This window comes from Musca autumnalis, unplaced genomic scaffold, assembly GCF_047663935.1.
Source record: "Musca autumnalis isolate F117 unplaced genomic scaffold, ASM4766393v1 scaffold_2, whole genome shotgun sequence".
In the NCBI taxonomy this organism is placed as follows: Eukaryota; Metazoa; Arthropoda; class Insecta; order Diptera; family Muscidae; genus Musca; species Musca autumnalis.
In genome coordinates, this window is record NW_027411755.1 from 228,690,851 (window position 1) to 228,716,075 (window position 25,225).

Below are 25,225 nucleotides of genomic sequence, written 5' to 3' on the forward strand. Positions count from 1 at the left end.
AAATTCTTTAAAAATCCACGTCCTTAAGAAATATTGAAAACAAATTCTTTAAAAATCCACGTCCTTAAGAAATATTGAAAACAAATTCTTTAAAAATCCACGTCCTTAAGAAATATTGAAAACAAATTCTTTAAAAATCTACGTCCTTAAGAAATATTGAAAACAAATTCTTTAAAAATCCACGTCCTAAAGAAATATTGAAAACAAATTCTTTAAAAATCCCCGTCCTTAAGAAATATTGAAAACAAATTCTTTAAAAATCCACGTCCTTAAGAAATATTGAAAACAAATTCTTTAAAAATCCACGTCCTTAAGAAATATTGAAAACAAATTCTTTAAAAATCCACGTCCTTAAGAAATATTGAAAACAAATTCTTTAAAAATCCACGTCCTTAAGAAATATTGAAAACAAATTCTTTAAAAATCCACGTCCTTAAGAATTATTGAAAACAAATTCTTTAAAAATCCACGTCCTTAAGAAATATTGAAAACAAATTCTTTAAAAATCCACGTCCTTAAGAAATATTGAAAACAAATTCTTAAAAAATCCACGTCCTTAAGAAATATTGAAAACAAATTCTTTAAAAATCCACGTCCTTAACAAATATTGAAAACAAATTCTTTAAAAATCCACGTCCTTAACAAATATTGAAAACAAATTCTTTAAAAATCCACGTCCTTAAAAATATTGAAAACAAATTCTTTAAAAAATCCACGTCCTTAAAAATATTGAAAACAAATTCTTTAAAAAATCCACGTCCTTAAAAAGAAATATTGAGGAAATAAATTCTTTAAAAAATCCACGTCCTTAAAAAGAAATATTGAGGAAATAAATTCTTTAAAAAATCCACGTCCTTAAAAAGAAATATTGAGGAAATAAATTCTTTAAAAAATCCACGTCCTTAAAGATATTGAAAATAAATTCTTTAAAAAATCCACGTCCTTAAAAATATTGAAAATAAATTCTTTAAAAAATCCACGTCCTTAAAAATATTGAAAATAAATTCTTTAAAAAATCCACGTCCTTAAAAATATTGAAAACAGATTCTTTAAAAAATCCACGTCCTTAAAAAATATTGAAAACAAATTCTTTAAAAAATCCACGTCCTTAAAAATATTGAAAACAAATTCTTTAAAAAATCCACGTCCTTAAAAATATTGAAAACAAATTCTTTAAAAAATTCACGTCCTTAAAAAATATTGAAAACAAATTCTTTAAAAAATCCACGTCCTTAAAAATATTGGAGTAATTCTTTAAAATTATTGGAAACTATTTATTTAAAAAATCTACTTGCATGAAAAAAATTGAAAAAAAAAAAAATTATAAAAAATCCGCATTCTTAAAACAATATTGAAAATAAATTATTTAAAAAATCCATTCCTTAAAAATATTGAAAATAAATTATTTAAAAAATCCACGTCCTTAAAAAATATTGAAAACAAATTCTTTAAAAAATCCACGTCCTTAAAAAATATTGAAAACAAATTCTTTTAAAAAGCCACGTTCTTAAAAATATTGAGGAAATAAATACTATAAAAAACCACGTCCTTAAAATAATATTGAGGAATAGAAATAACATTGAGCAAATAAATTAAAAAAATTACGCCCATAAAAAAATATTGAAAATAAAATCTTTAAAAAATCCACGTCCTTAGAAAATATTAAAAAAAAAAAAATTAAAAAAAACCTTAAAAATTATTGAAAACAAATTCTTTAAAAATCAACGTCCTTAAAAAATATTGAGGAAATAAATTCGTTAAATAATCCAAGCACTTAAAAAATATTAGGAAATATATTCATTAAAAAACCCACGTCCTTAAAATATTGAAAACAAACTCTTTAAAAATCCACGTCCTTAAAAATATTGAAAACAAATTCTTTAAAAAATCCACGTCCTTAAAAATATTGAAAACAAATTCTTTAAAAAATCCACGTCCTTAAAAATATTGAAAACAAATTCTTTAAAAAATCCACGTCCTTAAAAAATATTGAAAACAAATTCTTTAAAAAATCCACGTCCTTAAAAATATTGAAAACAAATTCTTAAAAAAATCCACGTCCTTAAAAAGATTGAAAATAAATTATTTAAAAAATCCACGTCCTTAAAAAATATTGAAAACAAATTCTTTAAAAAATCCACGTCCTTAAAAATATTGAAAATAAAAATATTGGAGTAATTCTTTAAAATTATTGGAAACTATTTATTTAAAAAATCTACTTGCATGAAAAAAATTGAAAAAAAAAATTATAAAAAATCCGCATCCTTAAAACAATATTGAAAATAAATTATTTAAAAAATCCACGTCCTTAAAAAATATTGAAAACAAATTCTTTAAAAAATCCACGTCCTTAAAAAATATTGAAAACAAATTCTTTAAAAAAGCCACGTTCTTAAAAATATTGAGGAAATAAATACTATAAAAAACCACGTCCTTAAAATAATATTGAGGAATAGAAATAACATTGAGCAAATAAATTAAAAAAATTACGCCCATAAAAAAATATTGAAAATAAAATCTTTAAAAAATATTAAAAAAAAAATTAAAAAAAACCTTAAAAATTATTGAAAACAAATTCTTTAAAAATCAACGTCCTTAAAAAATATTGAGGAAATATATTCTTTAAAAAGACCACGTACTTAAAAAATATTGAAAACAAATTCTTTAAAAATCAACGTCCTTAAAAAATATTGAGGAAATATATTCTTTAAAAAGACCACGTACTTAACAAATATTGAGGAAATAAATTCGTTAAATAATCCAAGCACTTAAAAAATATTAGGAAATATATTCATTAAAAAACCCACGTCCTTAAAATATTGAAAACAAACTCTTTAAAAAACCCACGTCCTTAAAATATTGAAAACAAACTCTTTAAAAATCCACGTCCTTAAAAATATTGAAAACAAATTCTTTAAAAAATCCACGTCCTTAAAAATATTGAAAACAAATTCTTTAAAAAATCCACGTACTTAAAAATATTGAAAACAGATTCTTTAAAAAATCCACGTCCTTAAAAATATTGAAAACAAATTCTTTAAAAAATCCACGTCCTTAAAAATATTGAAAACAAATTCTTAAAAAAATCCACGTCCTTAAAAAGATTGAAAATAAATTATTTAAAAAATCCACGTCCTTAAAAAATATTGAAAACAAATTCTTTAAAAAATCCACGTCCTTAAAAATATTGAAAATAAAAATATTGGAGTAATTCTTTAAAATTATTGGAAACTATTTATTTAAAAAATTGAAAAAAAAAATTATAAAAAATCCGCATCCTTAAAACAATATTGAAAATAAATTATTTAAAAAATCCACGTCCTTAAAAAATATTGAAAACAAATTCTTTAAAAAAGCCACGTTCTTAAAAATATTGAGGAAATAAATACTATAAAAAACCACGTCCTTAAAATAATATTGAGGAATAGAAATAACATTGAGCAAATAAATTAAAAAAATTACGCCCATAAAAAAATATTGAAAATAAAATCTTTAAAAAATCCACGTCCTTAGAAAATATTGAAAAAAAATTAAAAAAAAAACCTTAAAAATTATTGAAAACAAGTTCTTTAAAAATCAACGTCCTTAAAAAATATTGAGGAAATATATTCTTTAAAAAGACCACGTACTTAAAAAATATTGAGAAAATAAATTCGTTAAATAATCCAAGCACTTAAAAAATATTAGGAAATATATTCTTTAAAAAACCCACGTCCTTAAAAAGTATTGAAAACAAATTCTTTAAAAAAATCCACGCCCTTAAAAAATATTGAAAATAAATTCTTTAAAAAATCCACGTCCTTAAAAATATTGAAAACATATTCTCTAAAAAATCCACGTCCTTAAAAATATTGAAAACAAATCCTTTAAAAAATCCACGTCCTTAAAAATATTGAAAACAAATTCTTTAAAAAATCCACGTCCTTAAAAATATTGAAAACAAATTCTTTAAAAAATCCACGTCCTTAAAAATATTGAAAACAAATTCTTTAAAAAATCCACGTCGTTAAAAATATTGAAAACAAATTCTTTGAAAAATCCAGGTCCTTAAAAAAAGATTGAGGAAATAAGTTCTTTAAAAATCCACGTCCTTAAAATATATTGAAAATAAATTCTTTAAAAAATCCACGTCTTTAAAAAATATTGAAAACAAAAATCTTTAAAAAACATGTCTTTAAAAAATATTGAAAACAAATTCTTTAAAAAATCCACGTGCTTAAAAAATATTGAAAACAAATTCTTTAAAAATCCACGTCCTTAAAAAATATTGAAAACAAATTATTTAAAAAAAATCCAAGTCCTTAAAAAATATTGAAAATAAATTCTTTAAAAAATCCACTACCTTAAAAAATATTGAAAATAAATTCTTTAAAAAATCCACGTCCTTAAAAAATATTGAAAACAAATTCTTTAAAAAATCCACGTCCTTAAAAAATATTGAAAATAAATTCTTTAAAAAATTCACGTACTTAAAAATATTGAAATAAAATTCTTTAAAAATCCAATTTCTTAAAAAATATTGAAAAAAATCCTTAAAAAAAATTGAAAATAAATTTTATAAAAATCTACTTCCTTAAAAAATATTGAAAATAAATTATTTAAAAAATCCGTTTCCATAAAAAATATTGAAAAAAATCTTTGAAAAATCCACTCACGTAAAAAATTTGAAAACAAAATCTTTAAAAAATCCACTCCTTTAAAAAATATTGAAAATAAATCATTTAAAAAATCCAGGTCCTTATAAAAATATTGAAACATATTATTTAAAAAATCCACGTCCTTAATAAATATTGTAAACAATATCTTTAAAAAAGTCACGTGCTAAAAAATATTGAAAATAAATACTTTAAAAAATCCACGTCCTTAATAAATATTGGAAACAAATTCTTTAAAAAATCTAAAAAAAACATTGTTCTACAACATCCCATACGGGACAAGGGATACTTATCTCATATCAATGAGTGCACCCCGATTCATATTTAGCTCAATGATATGGGACCTACTGTTTATCGCTGAGTCCTAACGTCGTATCTTAATACACCACTTGTGGAAAAGTTTTTTCAAGGCTGAAATACTCAGGAAATGTCGCCGACATTACTGAGGAGTATTTTGACACCGTTGAAAAATGAGGTTACTTGGCCGGGGAATCGAACCCACGACCTTCTGCGTGCAAGGCGGGCGTGCATACCACTGCACCACGGTAGCACCCGTTTAAAAAAATCTACGTCCTTCAAATATATTGAAAATAAATTCTTTAAAAAATCCACATCCTTAAAAAATATTGAAAACAAATTCTTTAAAAAATTCACGTCCTTAAAAAATATTGCAAACAAACTCTTTAAAAAATTCACGTCCTTAAAAAATATTGAAAACAAATTCTAAAAAAAATCAACGTCCTTAAAAAATATTGAAAATAAATTATTTAAAAAATCCACGTCCCTAAAAAATATTCAGGAAATAAATTTTATAAAAAATACACATTCCTAAAAGTGATGAAAACAAATTCTTTAAAAAATACACGTCCTTAAAAATAATGAAAACAAATTCTTTAAAAAATCCACGTCCTTAAATATTGAAGTAAATTCTTTAAAAAAAATCCATGTCCTTAAAAAATATTGAAAACAAATTCTTTAAAAAATCTACGTTCATAAAAAATATTGAAAACAAATTCATTAAAAAATCCACGTCCCTAAAAAATATAGAAAACAAATTCTTTAAAAAAATCCACGTTCTTAAAAAAATATTGAAAACAAATGCTGGTGATAGGAAGGATAAGTTATGTTTTCACCTTAAAAAATTCCTTAAAAATTAATATTTACGAAACAAGTTTATTGTTACATACAATTATTTATAAACTTACCTCTTTGTGGCTTATAGCCATAAATCTCCAAGACAGGCAAACCATCCTCCATGAAGCGACGCACCTGTTGCCAATTTTCATCGTTAATATTTATGGATTGATCGGCAGGCAAAACATTGACATCCGGTATGAATTTGCTTTCGATTAATTTTATATTTTTGAGATTCTGATCGATTTGTAGAACTGAAGCCGAAGCCACCGAGATCACAAGCAGAGACCAATGGAGCCACATTTTGTTTATTATTGTGTATGACGTTGTAAAGTTAGAACGTTCGAGGGCGTTTCTAACCCTTAATAGGTTGTGATAGGTTCGGAAAACGATTCAATTCAAAAAATGCAATATGATGGCACGACTTTTCGTTAAATAAATTTTACAATTCTTGTTGTTGTAATATTTTTTATTAGATATGCAGGTTATTTGTTATTAAACATTGTTTATTAGTTTTGTAAATGTTGCACTTTTTTGTTATTTTTGTTTTGTTTTTAATATGATAGACGGAGATCGTTTTAGCAGATTGATTGCTTTTGTTGTTTCTGTGTATAGTCGCTTTGTATGGCGTTTTGTTTAATTGGTTGAAAATCTTTTTTAATTGTTGTCTTCGAGTATTGTATATTATTATATTTATAATTCACTTATTGTTGTTTTTACACTTTTTGTTTCAAATTTCCACGATTCGTGTAATGACTTAAGCTGTAATTAAAAAAATAAATAAACATTTCTTTGATTAAATAACCATTAATCGATTGGAATTTTTCACCTGGTTATCTCGATCTCTCTGTGTGTATGGTGTATTTGTCTGTGTTAAGAGATCCGTGATTGATTTATTTAATTCAATTGATGTGAAATCTTGTACAACGAGTAAAGAAAGTTTGTAATGGGAATCGTGTGAAGTGTACAATGTGACAAAATAAGCCACTGAATATGGTCATGGTTTTTTACATCACATTTTATAAACGTTCAGGATATTAGAAAAAATTAGGTCATTAAAGCTCGCCTCAAATCATATTTTTGGACTACATATTTTACCCACTTTCTCAAGACATTTTTTCTTTGCCATTTATTATTTAATTACATCATTGCAATATTTCACCCTCACCCCCCATGTAATGCAATTTTATAATTTCCAGAAAATGTAAAAATATTGTTATCCGCCTAAAACAACTTGTTGTTGTTTTTCTAATAGTACAACCATGAGTTTAATGCTCCCATTTTAAGCAATGTTTTTGCAGGCTTGTTTTAACCATAAACGTGGAACATTGTTTAGTTTTTTTTTTTATAAAACGCTTTTGATTTTGAAAGTGACAACTGTGGTAATAACAATGTTGACGTGATGCAACAATTAATGTTATGCAATGCGAATTCCAAACTGCATTACAAGCGGCTACCAAAACAAACAAACATATAATGAAGTTGAAAAAAGGAAAAACTACTTGGATAGGAATGCGAAATGGAAAATGTATGTTAAAGTAGCATAACATATAATCACTTTCGCTAATGTATAAACATAGGCAAAGGGTGGTGGAAAAGTGGAAAAGCATTTTAGATTCAGATGAATATTGTAGGTCTACTATTATAGGAGAGCATGTCTTGTGTGTGGAATGATGCCGTGACATAACTCCCAACGGACATAACTCTCAAAATGATACTTTCAGAAAAGCGCCTGCCGCTGACGAAAATATTTAAAAAAAAAAAATACAAATTTTTTAAAAATATGCAAATACTTTACAAAGCTGGCATAACTCCCAAAATCATTTTGAGGGTTATGCCCGGGCCCCGTGTGGAATATAGACCTGAACATAGTCCTGATTGTAATCTTGGATAAATATTATTATAATTCAATTTATAATTGTAAAATATTGTACCAAGATTAGTCAACGTAATGTACTTTAAACAGATGAAACACCTCTGATTTTAATCCGGGCCAATGTGGGTCAGTAGGAAGTATGTATATTAGGGTTATGACTTTTTGACATTTTTATTCAAAATGATTTCCTATAGTGGGAATGCATGAACTTTTGCCTACTAATGCCTAAAATAACATTCATTTTATTTTATTATAAAAAACCACTTTGAAAAAAATATTTTTGAAAAAAAAAATCTCAAAAAATTATTTCCTGTTTTATTTCATATAAATATTGAAAAAGGTTCCGCACAAACCACTTTTAATTTTTATGATATATGAAATATATATATATATGATATATGCGTAATAAAATAGTGAGAAACCAACGGTTATGTTTCGGTTATGTCGTGTGTCCCTATACCTATTTTCAGTTAAATGTCTGCTTATAGTTACTTCAAAAAATTTTCAAAAGTTCTGAAAAACCAAAACTTTAAAAGCTCTTTGTACGGGAGCTTTTTTATCGAATCATTTTATAATTAAGATTTCATGTAATCTTATATAGAAACTCATCACGCTATGATACAGATATATCAGGTTGTAAAAAAGTTATAACCCTAATGTATATTGTGTTCGCGGTGAAGCAAGCTCAACAACAACTACAGCTTTGTAATGGTTACAACGTACCGGGGAAGGATCGCACCAGAAATGGAGGTGAGGGACTAGCTTTCCCCCGCCAGTCTTAGGATACTTTAATTCTCATTGTGAGTTGTGGCGGCATTCCGCAGATTGATAGCTCTACGTGTTACACGGTCAATAAGTATGCTTCTTCCTCAGTGTTGCCGAATTTGACGATTTATCGACATTCTGACGACTTTTTGGCTCGAAATTGAAAAATGACAATTTGACGATCTCATGGTCCAAAATGACGATTTTTCACGTAAGCAAAAATTGCATAAAAAAGCAATAACAATATTTAGACCAAAATTTCACGAACGCTTTTTAATGTTTTATAGTGATTTACAGTCGGATTGGCAATATTTAGGCACATATCTGGAACACAGGTATTTTCATAGTTTTTGCGCCAAATCAAAGTGATCCGAGAGCAGGTCTTAAAGTGAATTTGTCCAAAAAGAGTTATCGTACGCACAATCTTTCCGAAAATTTTTGAACTTTTGTGGGGGAGGTACCTGAAGGAGTGGAGCGATATGGCTTATCTACGAAATTAAACTAAGTTTGCACAAAATATTACGAAGGCCACATTTTGGACCGAAACGGCAGATCCGTTCGAGAGTTGTAAGATAACTCTCGAAAGGATCTGCCGTTCACACTACACACGGTGTCATAGGAGTTTTTTGCACCTTTCAGGCTATTTTCTCAGGAAGTATGGACTTGCCCCTGATGAAACTTGTACCGTCGTATGAGGGGCAGTGAATATAAGTTGCTACAACATAAATCAAAGTGATTCGAGAGCAGGCCCTAAACTGAACTTTTCCGAAATTTTGTGTGGGAGGTACCCTAAGGAGTGGACCGATTGAGTCCATATTGAAACATAATCTAAGTCTGGTACACATTTACGATGTGCAAAGTATGGACTAAATCGGTAATCGGTTATCAAGAGTTATCGTGCGCACAAATTTTCCGAACATTTTCGAACTTTTGTGGGGGAGGTACCTGAAGGAGTAGACCGATATGGCCCACCTTCGAACTTAAACTAAGTTTGGACAAAATATTACGATAGCCACATTTTGGACCAAATCGGCTCATCCGTTTGAGAGTTATCGTGCGCACCAGCCAGCCAGACGGACGGACGGACATTTCTAAATCGACTCCAAATTGTCTGAAACACATTCGTCCAAACATACTTGGGGTCTAAAACCATTATTTCGAAGAGGCACATTTTGCACGTATGAAAGTGTATATACCCTCGTTAGCATAAATGCTGAGGGTATAAACACAAAATTCATCTCTATTGGATTGATGGAATGGGTTCAAATGCTGATGAAAAGATCGGATCTTTCACGACTTCCTTTGCATGGATTCAAATACTGATGAAAAGATCGGATCTTTCACTACTTTCTTTGCATTGGTTTAAATGCTAATGAAAAGATCGGATCTTTCACGACTTCGTTTGAACCAATCCAAAAGATGCCATGAAATCAAGTCATCGCATGGAACCCCTTCCTTCAAATTTTGCTGAGATAACGCTGGGGTGTCAGAATATGGTTAATAACACTGTGACACAAAATGGAACTCAAAGTCTGGGGGGTGGAAAATTTCTTTTGGATATGAAAGTCCTTGATGAGTATACTAAGAACCCAAAAGGAAATTTTCGCCATACGTCAAGTTTCTGAGATTTCGCGCGATTAAGTTTTTGATTTTTTCCCTATAATACTTGGTAAAATAGCTCCATATCTCTGTTTGGCGTTGTTGTAGCTTCATTTTGAGGTGACATGTCTTCAGTCAAATCGATTGGCGAATCTTTTTGTAGAACATTTCATTCTTCTAACTCAATGCCTTTCATGTCCTTTTCGTCCTTTATTTCTTGAACCGTAGTGAAAGTACCAGAAGATGAGATTTTTCAGCATCCAAATATTCTACAAAAATGTTGCTCAGAAGATTTAAGGTACGGTTCTATTTGGCAACTAATCAATAATGTCCCGCTTTCATTGTCCTTTTTGATGTTTACTCGGTTTTGGTTCAGAAAAAAACTATGTTTGATTTTTCTGTATATTCGGCATTGGTTATTTATTGATATGTAGACTTACGAATTAGTTATTTCACTACGGTTCAAGAAATAAAGGACGAAAAGGACATGAAAGGCATTTAGTTAGAAGAATGAAATGTTCTACAATTTGACCAAAAATCATGAAAAATTCAAGTGTTTTGTAGCGTTACGTAAAGCTATTTTAAGGGATTATGGCCACTTATAAGCACGAGAAAAGCCATTTTCATGCATTTTTTATAAAAAATCTATTAAACCTTAAGTTACCTTCTATCTTTTTTTTTTTTTTTTTGAAAAATCTTACATTCAAATGCCCGCTTATAAAGCACTAAAGCAGTTTGCAGTACCCACTGTAGTTTGAAAAAGAATAAACCGATCAGCATATATTTTTGTGGGATCATTACGAACCTAATAATCTTGTCCATTATCGAAAAGGAATTAAAAAAATCAATTTTTTTGAACAGTTAAAATCAAAATTTCGATTTTAACAAAAACAAAACACTGTACAACATTGATATTTTTTCTGACTCCGTCAACAGTTTTTTTAAAGACTCTCGGTTAAGCACATGATTTATGTGTACAATAGTCCCACAAAAACATATAAAGTGCCACTTCGAGGAAAAGACGTTTTTAGTTTCTATGCTACATACAAAACACAATAAATGTTTCCCTTCGAAAGCTTATATCTCGGTAAATTTTTGTCCGATGGACTGGACATTTTGGCACATATTCTATTCTGTATTTTATATGAAATAATGGTACAAAGTATATAAATTCAATAGAAAGAATTCATAATATTTAGTCCCAATTTACATTAGGCGAGTTTACGTGCGGCAAGTCTCAGTTTGTAGGAGAGACACGTAAGGGGTATGGAAGTGGAAAAAATTGCTCGTACCGGCAATTTTCAGGCAATTCCTTTTATATTTTTCGTTTTTGACATTATTTTCATTGTTTTGAAAACAAAACTTACAGAAACGGAATTGCCTGTATAAACGCAAGTGGCAAGTTTAAAAGAGAACGAGAAAAATTGCCGCAAGAAAAATCGTTTAATGTAAATCGGGACTAAGGATACAATTTTAAATATTTACAGAGTAGGATATTTAGAATTGAAAATTGACAATATCGGGCCACGTTCCGTAATGTCGCCATGTAAAATTTATTGAAGTATATTGAAGTTTTTAATCATACAGGTCCACGTTATGGTTTATCGCAGCATTTTACAACCACAAAGAATTGCCGTTGTCTTTGCTATAGCAAGATTTTCACTATTTCGATTATCTTAGCCTAATTTTTAAGAATATCGGCTGTCGTTGTCGTTGACATGTTTCCAAATGAAAACATTGAGAAAAATTTTACAGTTTTGGAGATATGGTGCGAAATGTATACAAATTATGGAATTTTTAGATATATTATAAAATTTATTTTTTTCATTTCTCCAAATATTTTATTTTGGCCCTTATCTACAAATTTGCTGCAAAGGTCAGAAGAAGATTTGCATTGCTTTCAGAGGTATAGCCCCGAGTTGTTTAAAAAGTCGCTATTTAACAATGTTTAGATGGGGCCATAAAATCCAAGCTGTATCTGACTCAACAAAACGGAACTAGGGCTTTTGTACTTTGGGTCTGTACTTTAAAAAAATCCTCACTTCAAATTATTTGCACAAGATTACCTTAAAAATGTTGCACAGTTTTATTTACCGAAAGAGATAGATTAGGATTATTTTTACTTTTAATATTATGTTACAAAAGAAGCGTTATAATTTGTTTTCTTAATTGTACGATTAGAAGGTTTTGGACTCGATGACAAACACTTTGATGGACTTATTGAACCCCACATAATTATTCACTAATAATTATTTGAGAGACACTCCTCTCGATAGTTACCGCGCCCATAAGCTTTTTACTTGGCCACCGTAGTATTTAGAGCTTTGTCAGGAAGCATAAACTTGTCCACAAAAAGTAGGACATCGCTGTAAACAAGACTACAAAATGTCCAAAGAATCATCGAGCAGTCTTTAAACTGCAGTTATGTTAGACTTGTATAAGAGACCTGAAGATGTTGTCCAAACATATTCGCTTGATGTACTTTTGGAAGTAATCTTGCGAACCATATTAGGTTCGATTTTAGACCGAATCGGTTAGTCCCTTCGACCATTTTAGTGAACTTTTATGGCGGAGGCACCGATATGACTTAAATTAAATTTGGACAAAACATTACGAGATCCATAACTTGGACCGAGAGTTATCATGAGTTCCAACCTGCCAGACAAACATAGATACACACGGACGGACGGTTATAAGTACTTCCATCTTGGCTGAAACGAATATCGTCCAAACATATGTGAAGTCTTAAATCATTATTTTGATGACATCTATACGATACAATCCTAGTGTATATTATCTCGTAATCTAAAGTCTGAGGTTACAATTATACTTCGGTGATGATAAGTAAAAACCAAGTGACACACAAAAATTCATTTGTCTTCATTATTTTTTCATACTGTTTAGCAGCAAATTTGTCTAAAACAGAATAACAAAATGTTGGCGATGACAGTAAAACAAATTTCTAATTGTCTTTCAATATGTAGTCCACGAAGGACCGACCCTTCATACATTGTATTCAATAGATTTTTTTTATATATTTCCATTGCCACAATACTGAACTCGTTATTTTTGTTATAACCGGATGAGTTTCAAGCCTCGAGAGCTCTATACAGTTTGAATAAATAATAGACATGGGGTATATTCATTAAGGAATTAGCATTTGACAGTGGTATGATATGACATAAAGAAGTAATTCAGATTTCATTGGAAGTTTCTCTCAAAAACAGCTTACAAACAAAAATTTTTAAAATATTTTCTTACAAAACTTGTTAATGATGTACATTTTCTGTTCAGAAACTTAAGAAAATATAAGTTTTAATTTGAAATCTTCAAATATACAAACATTTTTATGAGAAAAAATATAATAACTAGTTACAGTAGCTTAAAAAATTTTGTTCAACCAAACCATTTCGGGGGGGCCCGGGCCCCACCTAAAATTGTGGCCATTGGTACTTTCGTAACAGAAACAAGATTAATTATTCCATATAAGTTTAGAATATTTTTTGGTGGAGAGTATAAAAATTACGTCCTTGTTTTCTTATCTAGATAGTTTTTTTTTATTTTTGGAAAGACAATAAGCAAGCAGAATGTACAGCGCTAACGTAAAAAACAACAAAATATTCAATAATAGCTTGTGATAGGTACATGAATCTACCTGTTACAAAAAAAGATTCTTTGCTATGATGCTCATCGCCCTAACGGAGAAACATATATTTTTTTTAAATTGTGTGTGTTACATTCGTTATTGTTTTGGTTTTTAGTAAGTGTGCCTCGTACGTGGAATAATCACCATGTAATTAAGCTGTAAATATTTAAATACCATTTCTTGTTACACGAAGCAGTGGGTTAGTAGTTTCGAGAGTCCATAAAAAATTTTGTTTAAAATCGGTCAGTAGATGTATATTTTGATAGAGTTTCGATAAAATATAATGGAATAATAAAAACAAGAATGGTTATTAACTAAAACACTAAATTTAATTCATATTATAACACCATTGAGACATAAAATGAATGATAAATAAAAAAATGAATCGCTCGGAAAATCTACATTATGGCTTTTGTTATTTTCACTTTAACGCACTTGAGAATTAATGTTATTAATTAAGTATGTAAAATAATTGGAAACTTTTTTGTTCTTCCTATGCTCATAAATATATTTTGAACATTTCACTTTTTTATTTAAGAAATTTTTCTTCCATAGAAAAATATAGAATAGTTCTTTTATTTTTTCAAAACACAATTACTATAGAAGATGCAGAAAGATACTCAACGCAAACAACCGTCATCTTAAACTATTCTATTTTTGTACAATTTATATTTTGAATAATTCCGGATATAAAAATGCAAAGAATCAGTTCAGAGCTTTAACGCTCAGAACTTTCACCCAAAACCAAACATCGCAATAAATATTTGTGGCGATGTTGGTCTTAATATGAAAATAATTTTATGACTAAGGAGGGGCAGCAAACGACTGACTTGACTGGTCATACACATGCACATACATACATATGCCTCAGATATACAACAGATTAATTGAAAACTAGACTTAGTTGTCCAACGTTTTGTCTGTGTAAAAACGATTACCATGTGTGTGAGTGTGTGTGACATAGGGCGACAGTTGGAGGGGTTAATTGACCCCTGCACTTAAATCTGATCGCATACAAGGCTGTTTCGGGGTCTTTTGCTGCTGACAAACAAACCTCTTTTTTTGGCTTTAGAAAGAGTATGCAAAAGAGAACATAGAATAGAATAAACAAACAAATAAGAAAATGGAAAAAAGAAAACAAGAGTGACCGCAGTCACTCGTGTTTTTTTCAGATTCATCACCGTTAGACAAATTAATTTCAATTAAATACGCTGAGGCGCGACAACGTTTGTATGCGTTTAAGGCACTGTGGTTAGAAAGGTTTTTAGGAGTAAGTATGGAACGAATTCTATGGATAGTGGACGTTTAGGACATCTTCAAGGGATAAAAGACCTTTAGGATGTCTTCTATGAATATAATATCGCTGGGAAGTCTTCAATGCATAGAAGACCGTCAGGTGGTCTTCCATGGATAGACGATTGGGAGAGGTATTCTATGGATAGAAGACCGTTAAGTGGCCTTCTAAGGATAGGAGATCTTCAGGAGTTGTTCTTCGGATTGAAAAATTTTAGACCTCCAATGAAAGTCCCTTAATAATACCATTAAGAAGTCATCTGTAAAGACCTTAAGGAGTTCTTTTGTGGATACACTACATTTAGGACACTTTCCAAAGATAAAAGACTTTAGTAGGACTTTTGCCGATATAGATGCCTTTATAAGGTCTTCTACGAATAAGATACCCTTATAGGGTCTTCTAAAAATAGGAGATCTTTATGAGTTCTTCTACGAATAGAAGAGCTTTATGAAGTATTCTACAAATAGGAGACCTTTATAAGGTCTTCTACGAATAGAAGAGATTTATGAGGTCTTCTACGAACAGAAGAGCTTTATGTGGTCTTCCACAAATATGAGACATTTATGTTGTCTTCTATGAATAAAAGAGCTTCATGAGGTCTTTTACAAATAGGAGACCTTTATGAGGTATTCTATGAATAGAAGAGCTTTATAAGGTCTTCTAAGAATAGGAGACCTTTATGAGGTCTTCTACGATTAGAAGACCTTTTTGAGGTATTCTACAAACAGAAGACCTTTAAGGTCTTCTAGAAATAGGATACCTGTAAAAGGTTTTCTACAAAAAGGAGTCCTTTATGAGGTCTTCTATGAACAGAAGAGCTTTATAGGGTCTTCTACGAATAGGAGACCTTTATGAGCTCTACTATGAATAGAACAGCTTTATGAGGTCTTATACAAATAGCAGACCTTTATGAGGTCTTCTATGAATGGAGGACCTTTGTGAAATCTTCTACAAATAGGAGACCTGTATGAGGTCTTCTAAAAATAGGAGTCCTTTATGAGGTCTTCTACGAATAGAGGACCTTTATGAGGTCTTCTACGAATAAGAGACCTTTATGGGCACTTCTATAAATAGGAGAGCTTTATGTAGTCTTCTACAAGTAGAAGACTTTTATGAGGTGTTCTACAAGTAGGAGACTTTTATGAGGTCTTCTACGAATAGGACACCTGTATGAGGTCTTCTACAAATAGGAGACCTTTATGAGATCTACTATGAATAGAACAGCTTTATGAGGTCTTATACAAATAGGAGACCTTTATGAGGTCTTCTATGAATGGAGGAGCTTTATGAGATCTTCTACAAATAGGAGACCTTTATGATGTCTTCTACAAATAGAGGACCTTTATGAGGTCTTCTGCGAATAGAGGACCTTTATGAGGTCTTCTACGAATAAGAGACCTTTATGGGCACTTCTATAAATAGGAGAGCTTTATGTGATCTTCTACCAGTAGAAGACCTTTATGAGGTCTTCTACGAATAGGAGACCTGTATGAGGTCTCCTACAAATAGGAGAAATTTATGAGATCTACTATGAATAGAACAGCTTTATGAGGTCTTATACAAATAGGAGACCTTTATGAGGTCTTCTAGGAATAGAGGACCTTTATGAGGTCTTCTACGAATAGAGGACCTTCTACGAATAAGAGACCTTTATGGGCACTTCTATCAATGGGAGAGCTTTATGAGGTCTTCTACAAGTAGGAGACCTTTATGAGGTGTTCTACTAATAGGAGACCTGTATGAGGTCTTCTACAAATAGGAGACCTTTATGAGATCTACTATGAATAGAACAGCTTTATGAGGTCTTATACAAATAGGATACCCTTATGAGGTCTTCTATGAATGGAGGAGCTTTATGAGATCTTCTACAAATAGGACACCTTTATGAGGTCTTCTACGAATAGAGGACCTTTATGAGGTCTTCTACGAATAGAGGACCTTTATGAGGTCTTCTACGAATAAGAGACCTTTATGGGCACATCTATAAATAGGAAAGCTTTATCTACAAGTAGAAGACCTTTATGAGGTCTTCTACCAGTAGAAGACCTTTATGAGGTCTTCTTCGAAAAGAACAGCTTTATGAGGTCTTCTACAAATAGGAGACGTTTATGAGGTCTTCTACATATATGAGACCTTTATGATGTCTTCTACAAATAAGAGACCTTTATGAGGTCTTCTACAAGTAGGAGACCTTTATGAGGTCTTCTACGAATAGGAGACCTGTATGAGGTCTTCTACAAATAGGAGACCTTTATGATATGTTCTACAAATAGGAGAACTTTAAAAGGTCTTCTACAAAAAGGAGTCCTTTATGTGGTCTTCTGCTAATAGATGACCTTTATGAGGTCTTCTACGAATAAGAGACCTTTATGTGCACTTCTATAAATAGGAGACGTTTATGAGGTCTTCTACATATATGAGACCTTTATGATGTCTTCTACAAATCAGAGACCTTTATGAGGTCTTTTACGAATAAAAGAGGTCTTCTACAAAGAGGAAACCTTTATAAGGTTTTCTACGAATAAGAGACCTTTATGGGCACGTCTATAAATAGAAGAGCTTTATGAGGTCTGTTACAAATAGGAGACCTTTTTGAGGTCTTATACAAGTAGGAGACTTTTATAAGGTCTTCTACGAATAGGAGACCTGTACGAGGTCTTCTACAAATAGGAGACCTTTATGAGATCTACTATAAATAGAACAGCTTTATGAGGTCTTATACAAATAGGAGACCTTTATGAGGCCTGCTATGAATGGAGGAGCTTTATGAGATCTTCTACAAATAGGAGACCTTTATGAGGTCTTCTACGACTAGAGGACCTTTATGAGGTCTTCTACGAATAGAGGATCTTTATGAGGTCTTCTACGAATAAGAGACCTTTACGGGCACTTCTATAAATAGGAGAGCTTTATGTGGTCTTCTACAAGTAGAGGTCTTCTGCGAATAAAGGACCTTTATGAGGTCTTCTACGAATAAGAGACCTTTATGGGCACTTCTATAAATAGGAGAGCTTTATGTGGACTTCTACCAGTAGAAGACCTTTATGAGGTCTTCTACGAATAGGAGACCTGTATGAGGTCTTCTACAAATAGGAGACCTTTATGAGATCTACTATGAATAGAACAGCTTTATGAGGTCTTATACAAATATGAGACCTTTATGAGGTCTTCTACGAATAGAGGACCTTTATGAGGTCTTCTACGAATAGATGACCCTTATGAGGTCTTCTACGAATAAGAGACCTTTAGGGGCACTTCTATAAATATGTGAGCTTTATGTGGTCTTCTACAAGTAGAAGACCTTTATAGGTCTTCTACAAGTAGGAGGCCTTTATGAGGTCTTCTACGAATAGGAGACCTGTATGAGGTCTTCTACAAATAGGAGACCTTTATGATATGTTCTACAAATAGGAGAACTTTAAAAGGTCTTTTACAAAAAGGAGTCCTTTATGTGGTCTTCTGCGAATAGATGACCTTTATGAGGTCTTCTACGAATATAAGACCTTTATGGGCACTTCTATAAATAGGAGAGCTTTATGTGGTCTTCTACAAGTAGAAGGCCTTTATGAGGTCTTCTTCGAAAAGAACAGCTTTATGAGGTCTTCTACAAATAGGAGACGTTTATGAGGTCTTCTACGAATAAAAGAGGTCTTCTACAAAGAGGAAACCTTTATAAGGTTTTCTACGAATAAGAGACCTTTATGGGCACGTCTATAAATAGAAGAGCTTTATGAGGTCTGTTACAAATAGGAGACCTTTTTGAGGTCTTATACAAGTAGGAGACTTTTATAAGGTCTTCTACGAATAGGAGACCTTTATGAGGTTATCTTCAAATAGGAGACCTTTATAAGGTCTTCTATGAAAAGAACAGCTTTATGAGGTTTTCTATGAATAGGAGTCCTTTATGAGGTCTTCTACGAAAAATAGACCTTTATGATGTCTTCAACAAAGAAAAGACCTTTATGAGGTATGCTACTCATAGAAGACCTTTATGAGGTCTTCTACGTATAGAAGAACTTAATGAGGTCTTCTACGTATAGAAGTCATTTATTGGGTCCTTTATGAGGTCTTCTATGAAAACAAAATCTTTATGAGGTTTTCCTTAATGAGGTCTTTTAAGAATAGAAAACCTTTATGAGGTCTTCTAAGAATAGAAGTGCTTTATGGGGTCTTCTACGAATAAAAGACTTCTATGGTGTGTTCTACTTCTGAGGTCTTCTCTAAATAGAATACCTTTATGAAGCCTTCTACGAATAGAAGAGCTTTATGAGGCCTTCTATGATTAGAAGAGTTTTATGAGGTCTTCTATGAATTGAAGAGCTTTATGAGGTATTCTATGAATAGAAGAGCTTTCATGAAGTCTTCTACCAATAAAACACCTTTATGAAGTCTTCTGCAAATAGAAGACTTCTATGAGGTCTTCTGCGTTTAGCAGTTTATGATGTCTTCTAGGACTAGAAGGCCTCTAAGAAGTCGTCCAGGGACATAATGCCTCAAGGTATTTATTTTCCAGAATTCGTTATGTGATCTTTGAATCTTTTGTGACACAAATCAAGGCAAACAATATGCCAATGATTGCAATTTTCCAAAAATGGAACGGACCAATGTCCGGTCGGTCATACAAATCAATAAACTTCTTCGTTTTTTGCGTTTAGTAATAAACTGCTGTCATTTGAACGTCAATGATTTCTTTCAGCTGTCGTTCATAGTCAATTTCCGAAATTATTTTTGCACACACAAGTTCAGTTCATTTTAGTTTGTGGTACATTCGATGTTTAGGTGATGGTGCAGGCCATTACAGGGTAAAATAAGCATTTTGGTCGTCATCATCATTATCGTTATGAACACCAGAAGCAGCAGCATAAATAGTTGTAGCAACAGTAAGAACAGCAGCAACAACAACTGTAGGAAGGGGACAGTGCTACTGCCGTTACTTGCTATGGTTGTGGCAACAGCCGCATCAGCAGCACCAATTACAATTGAATGACTTTAATTTATCTTGATTTAAAATTGCAACACACGCACACAGGCACAAACACACACACATACACATAAACACCGCCGTGTGGCAGGGAGATAGCAAGAGATACCAAATGAATGGAAGAATGGAATGGAAGTGATTTCTTTCTTCATCAGTTACTGGGATTTTTTTGTTCGTCGTTTCTTCGTTCTGATTGCGTCTTCTGTGTTCATTCGCTTTTGGTGGCTGACTGTCTTGTTGTGTCACTTGTATTCTTTTCAATTTATTTATTTTTTTTCTTCTACTAAATTTTCAATTCTTTAGTTGATGTTGGTTGGTGTGTTTATTTGTTTGTTTTTTTTTTTTTTGCTACTCAATTTACCGAATTATTATTTTTTTTAGTTTATTTTTTCTGTGTTATGACTTCTTGATTTGTTGTCTCTCGTGTTGAACTACTTGGCACGTTTGCTGTGTTGTCGTCTGTCAGCCGTATTAAGCAACCGCACTCGTTGAATTCCCGTTTCGTACTGATATAAAATTACGAGCTGTGTTGCAAACTCCTGTCCGGTGGTAATTGGCCATTGTGAGTACGTACTACTGTAGTATTGTGCTCTGCTGTATAGTGTAGCGTAGTAGTGATGGTGTTGACGATGGTGATGATGATGACAACGATAGTAATCGTGCTGCTGCCGATGATGATGACGATAATGATAATTACGTTGTGTTTTGATGTAGAAGGCGTCAATGTTTGATGGACGAAGATATTGTTTTTTTATGTTTGTTTGTATAAGTGTGGCTTTTTTATAACTGTCTGAATGTTTATCTTACGGTACAAGCATTTTTAGTAGTCTTAAGTATGATTACAGTTAAATTTTGCCTCCCAGTGTATCTAAACAGAGTTGCCGATTTAAAAGTAAGTGGGAAGGAATAACAGATTTTGTCGAGCATTATAGAGTTGAATATATGGAACTATCTAGTTCACTACGTAGTTCCAATTGCCTACATTATTTGTATGAACAAACTGCGTATACGTAATATGACACGATTTTATGACGTTACTCATACGTTTTGGAACTAGTACAGTGAACTAGGAACTAGAGTAGTCAACTCTACAACATTATACATATTTTCTCAAAACTTAGTTTAATTCGAAGTTGTGCAGTTTAAGAGCTGTTCAAGCATCGTTTTTATTTTTTTACAACAAATAGGCCCTAATTACAACGATACAACAACATTTCGTAGGCAAGTCCATTATTATGGGCCCAAAACCCTACAGCGATCAACAACAACAGCAACATTGCCAAATATTCGTCTTAGATCCCCTTTTGTTACGCCTATCTTCATATCTTGAGAAGATAAAATAAGCAAGCTATATCTGTCCGACTGTCCGTGCATTATAAATTATAAACAAACTCCAGGATGACATCGACGCCTCCAAACAATAGTATGCTAAGTCGACTTAGCACGTTTTCAAGTTCTTTACATTTTAGGTCCTTTAACTTAAATTCTGTCAAATTTTGGTAATGATCGATCAATCAGAACAGAAGTTATAAACAAATGTTTACTCAGAATTGTAGTGAAGGTCAAAGAAAACTGTAAACTTTGAGAGCTTCTCCTGCAAAACTCACTTTTCAGACTTAGCATACTATTATTTGGAGATGTCGACATGATAGAGATATGAGTATTACATTTTTATGTTCAATTTATTCATAATACGAGGGCAGTTCGGAAACTTCTTAGCCTAGCACAAAAAGCGCGGTATAAGGAGAAAAAATTTAAGTGTTTTGGAAACTTCCATCTCTGTTATGAGCGCATGTTAAATTTTGTTTCGATCTGGCAACTCCTTCATATAGAAACAGGTGTTCAAAAAAGACGCATCCGCAATTTTTTACAATGGAAAAATTAGAAATGCGTGCTGTCATTAAATATTTACATAAAAAAGGTTTATCGGGACAAGAAATTCATAATGATATGGTGAATGTGTTAGGTGAAAGTGCTCCTTCATATGCAACAGTAAAAAATTGGGTTGCTGAATTTAAACGTGGTCGTACAAGCATTGAAGATGAACCACGTAGTGAACGCCCAAAAACAGCAACAACAACAGAAATTGTAGCCAAAGTACATGATATGGTATTAAATGATCGACGAATAAAAGTGCGTGAAATTGCTAATATCATGGGCATCTCAAATGATCGAGTCCATTTAATTTTGCATGAAGAACTACAGATGAAAAAGCTTTCTGCAAGAATGAACATTTCTCCAGCTTGTTTGGATCGTTTTAAGCGAAATAAAATGGATTTTAAGCGTCGTTTCATAACTGTTGATGAGACATGGATCCACCACTATACTCCAGAGACAAAAGAACAAACCAAACAATGGACTGAATCTGGAGGAAGTGCCCCAAAGAAGGCAAAAACAATTCAATCGACTGGTAAGGTTATGGCAACGGTTTTTTGGGACTTCAAAGGTATTTTATTGATTGACTATCTGCAAAAGGGTAAAACAATAAATTCAGAGTACTATTGCAACCTTTTGGATCAATTAAATGCACAAATTCGAGAAATACGTCCTGGCTTACAGCACAAAAAAATAATTTTTCATCAAGACAACGCACCAGCGCACAAGAGTGTTTTAACAATGGCTAAAATCATCGAATTCAAGTACGAGTTGCTTGACCACCCACCTTATTCTCCTGATTTAGCTCCCAGTGACTTTTACTTGTTCCCAAATCTAAAAAAATTCCTTGCTGGCAAGCGTTTTACCTCAAATGAAGATGCAATTACAGTTGTAAACCACTATTTTGAAGACCTTGAGGAAAACTATTTTAATCAAGGGATAGAATTGCTAGAAAAGCGTTGGACTAAGTGTATTGAAGTTTCAGGAGATTATATTGAAAAATAAAAATATTTTTGAAAAACTAACTATTCTCTTTCATTGATACTAAGAAGTTTCCGAACCGCCCTCGTATAAGAACACTATGAGAAATCATGTCAGCAAGTCCTATAATATTTAACGCGTGTATTCAGTTAGAGGGCTAAATTTAATCTATATTTTGACACAATATTTCTTGGCTGGAAAACCTACTAGTAATCTTATAGAAGGTCCACGGGTCCCGTTTTCTTATATAGTCATTCAAATAAATCGCGGTCAAAGTTCGCATTTTTAGGGTTTTTAGGTTTGCATATCAATAGGACTTGGGTTTCTAAGCAAAATCGTGAAAACCTAAAAAAGCCATAAAAATGGAAACTTTGGCTGCGATTTATACATACACCACTATGTGGGGAGAGTATTAGAAGTTGGTTTTGGCCAAAAAGTTTGTAACGCATCGAAATAATGGTCGTAGACCCATACTTATATGTACCAAAATGAATGTCTCGGCGAACTGAGTCGATCTGGCTATGTGTGTCCATCCGTCTGTTCATCTAAACCTTGTAATCACGCTACAGATCGCAATTTTGATCGGATCGTCACAAATTTTAGGTGTTGATGTGGGTCCCGGAGGGGAAAAAGCCTATTTTTGGTGATGGTCGGATAATATTTATGGGTCGGAATTGGCAGAAAACTTATTAGGGGAAAATGTCAACGTTTTATTCCAAAGCGAATATCTTAGCTTCTATAAGAGGTATACCAAAAGCAAACCTGACAATGAAAGTAGAAAGCATCAACTTTCTAACGATATAAAGTAGGTTGTCGTACAAGTAAGAACGGCGTTAAGTTCGGCCGGGCCGAACTTATTACACCCTCCACCACGAGTGGTATTGAAGTAAAATGGAAATTTCAGCAATTACGGTAAAACAATTTGGGTAAACAATTTGGGTAAAAAGTTTTATACGCCAACGAAGACTAAATACTAAATTATAGCCATTTCGGTGGAATATTGAAGTCACTAACTTCAAAATACCGAAAATCTAGAGTTACCCTTCCTTGGGGGGCTATATGAAGGCGTGGACCTGTACCAACAAAATTCTAGGGGAACGTTTTTTACCCCCAACTATAACTAAGTCCCAAATTTCAGCCATTTCGGTGTGAACATGAATCTAAAACCGTCAAGATACCGAAATTCGGGTGGTACCGTTCTATGGGGGTTACATGAATGCGTGGACCTATACCGACAAAAATTTAGGGGAAAGTTTTATACCCCCAACCATGACTAAGTACAAAATTTCAGCCATTTCGGTGTGATAATGCAACTAAAACCTTCAAAATACCGAAAATCGGGTGGTACCGTTATATGGGAGCTATATGGACCTATACCGACAAAAATTTAGGGGAAAGTTTTATACCCCCAACCATGACTAAGTACAAAATTTCAGCCATTTCGGTGTGATAATGCAACTAAAACCTTCAAAATACCGAAAATCGGGTGGTACCGTTATATGGGGGCTATATCAAAACGTGGACCGATATAGCCCATTTGTAATACCAAACATCCTAGGATGTATACCAAATTACAAAGCTCTATCTTAAAAATTGCGAGTTGCATCTTGATTTCAACAGACGGACGGACGGACAGACGGACGTGGTTAAATCGACATAGAATTTTACCCTGATCAAGAATTTATATACTTTATAGGGTCTACGATGAATATTTCGATGTGTTACAAACTGATTAACAAATTTAATTATACCCTCCATATTATGGGTATGATGACGAAGGGTATGATGACGAATATCACAGCATTGGTTGCGGACCTTCCAAAAACAAAACCTGAATATGCAAATAGAAGATCCCGTCTTTACAAGGATGCATAATGGGTTGGCGTACGTGGCCAAATAATGGAGATATCACAATAGTCGGTAATACATCCCATTTTTTCATTTTATGTAATCACGCTACAGGTAGCAATTTCCATTGGATCGTCACGAAATTTCGGGGGTTAATGGGAGTACCAGAAGCGAAGAAGCCTACTGATTTTAGTGACGACCGCATAATATTCATGGGTCGGAATGGGCAAGGTTTTTTATGCGAATATCTCCGCTTCTAGCAAGAGTATTTCGAAAGGATTGGTGTAGGTGGTCAAACAATGGAGATATCACAAAAGTCGGTAATGCAACTGACGAATATCATAGCTTTGCTTGGATGAGTTTCGACAAAAATTATCAGTTAAAACATTCTGAGATTAAATTGGTCCCAGCTGTGTTACTAAAATTGGTCATATACTAGCGATATAGAAAAAGACGCTCAGATATGCCAATTTCCAATTTGTGGAATTTTATTTCCATTGGGGATATTTCTGCTTCTGTTGGACGTATTCCAAGGGCAAAGCTTGATAATGAAACTAGACCATCTGAGCTT

The 25,225-nt window shown here is 32.1% G+C and overlaps 1 protein-coding gene across 6 annotated transcripts in view; it reads right to left on the reverse strand.

Moving 5' to 3' along the window:
* LOC141395327 (uncharacterized) overlaps window positions 1-25,225 on the reverse strand; it is an 88,587-nt gene that overhangs the window by 41,379 nt on the left and 21,983 nt on the right. Inside the window, exons 1-2 of one of the 6 annotated variants that reach the window (XM_073970993.1) lie at window positions 20,110-20,543; window positions 5,861-6,551 (exon numbers count right to left, since the gene is read on the reverse strand). In XM_073970993.1, the coding sequence (XP_073827094.1) occupies window positions 5,861-6,092 (232 nt within the window). In that variant the 5' untranslated portion in view covers window positions 6,093-6,551; window positions 20,110-20,543. Of the gene's footprint in view, window positions 1-5,860; window positions 6,552-14,110; window positions 14,361-20,018; window positions 20,544-25,225 lie in introns of those variants that run through there. The other 5 variants (XM_073970992.1, XM_073970995.1, XM_073970996.1 and 2 more) reach the window with 5 other exon arrangements.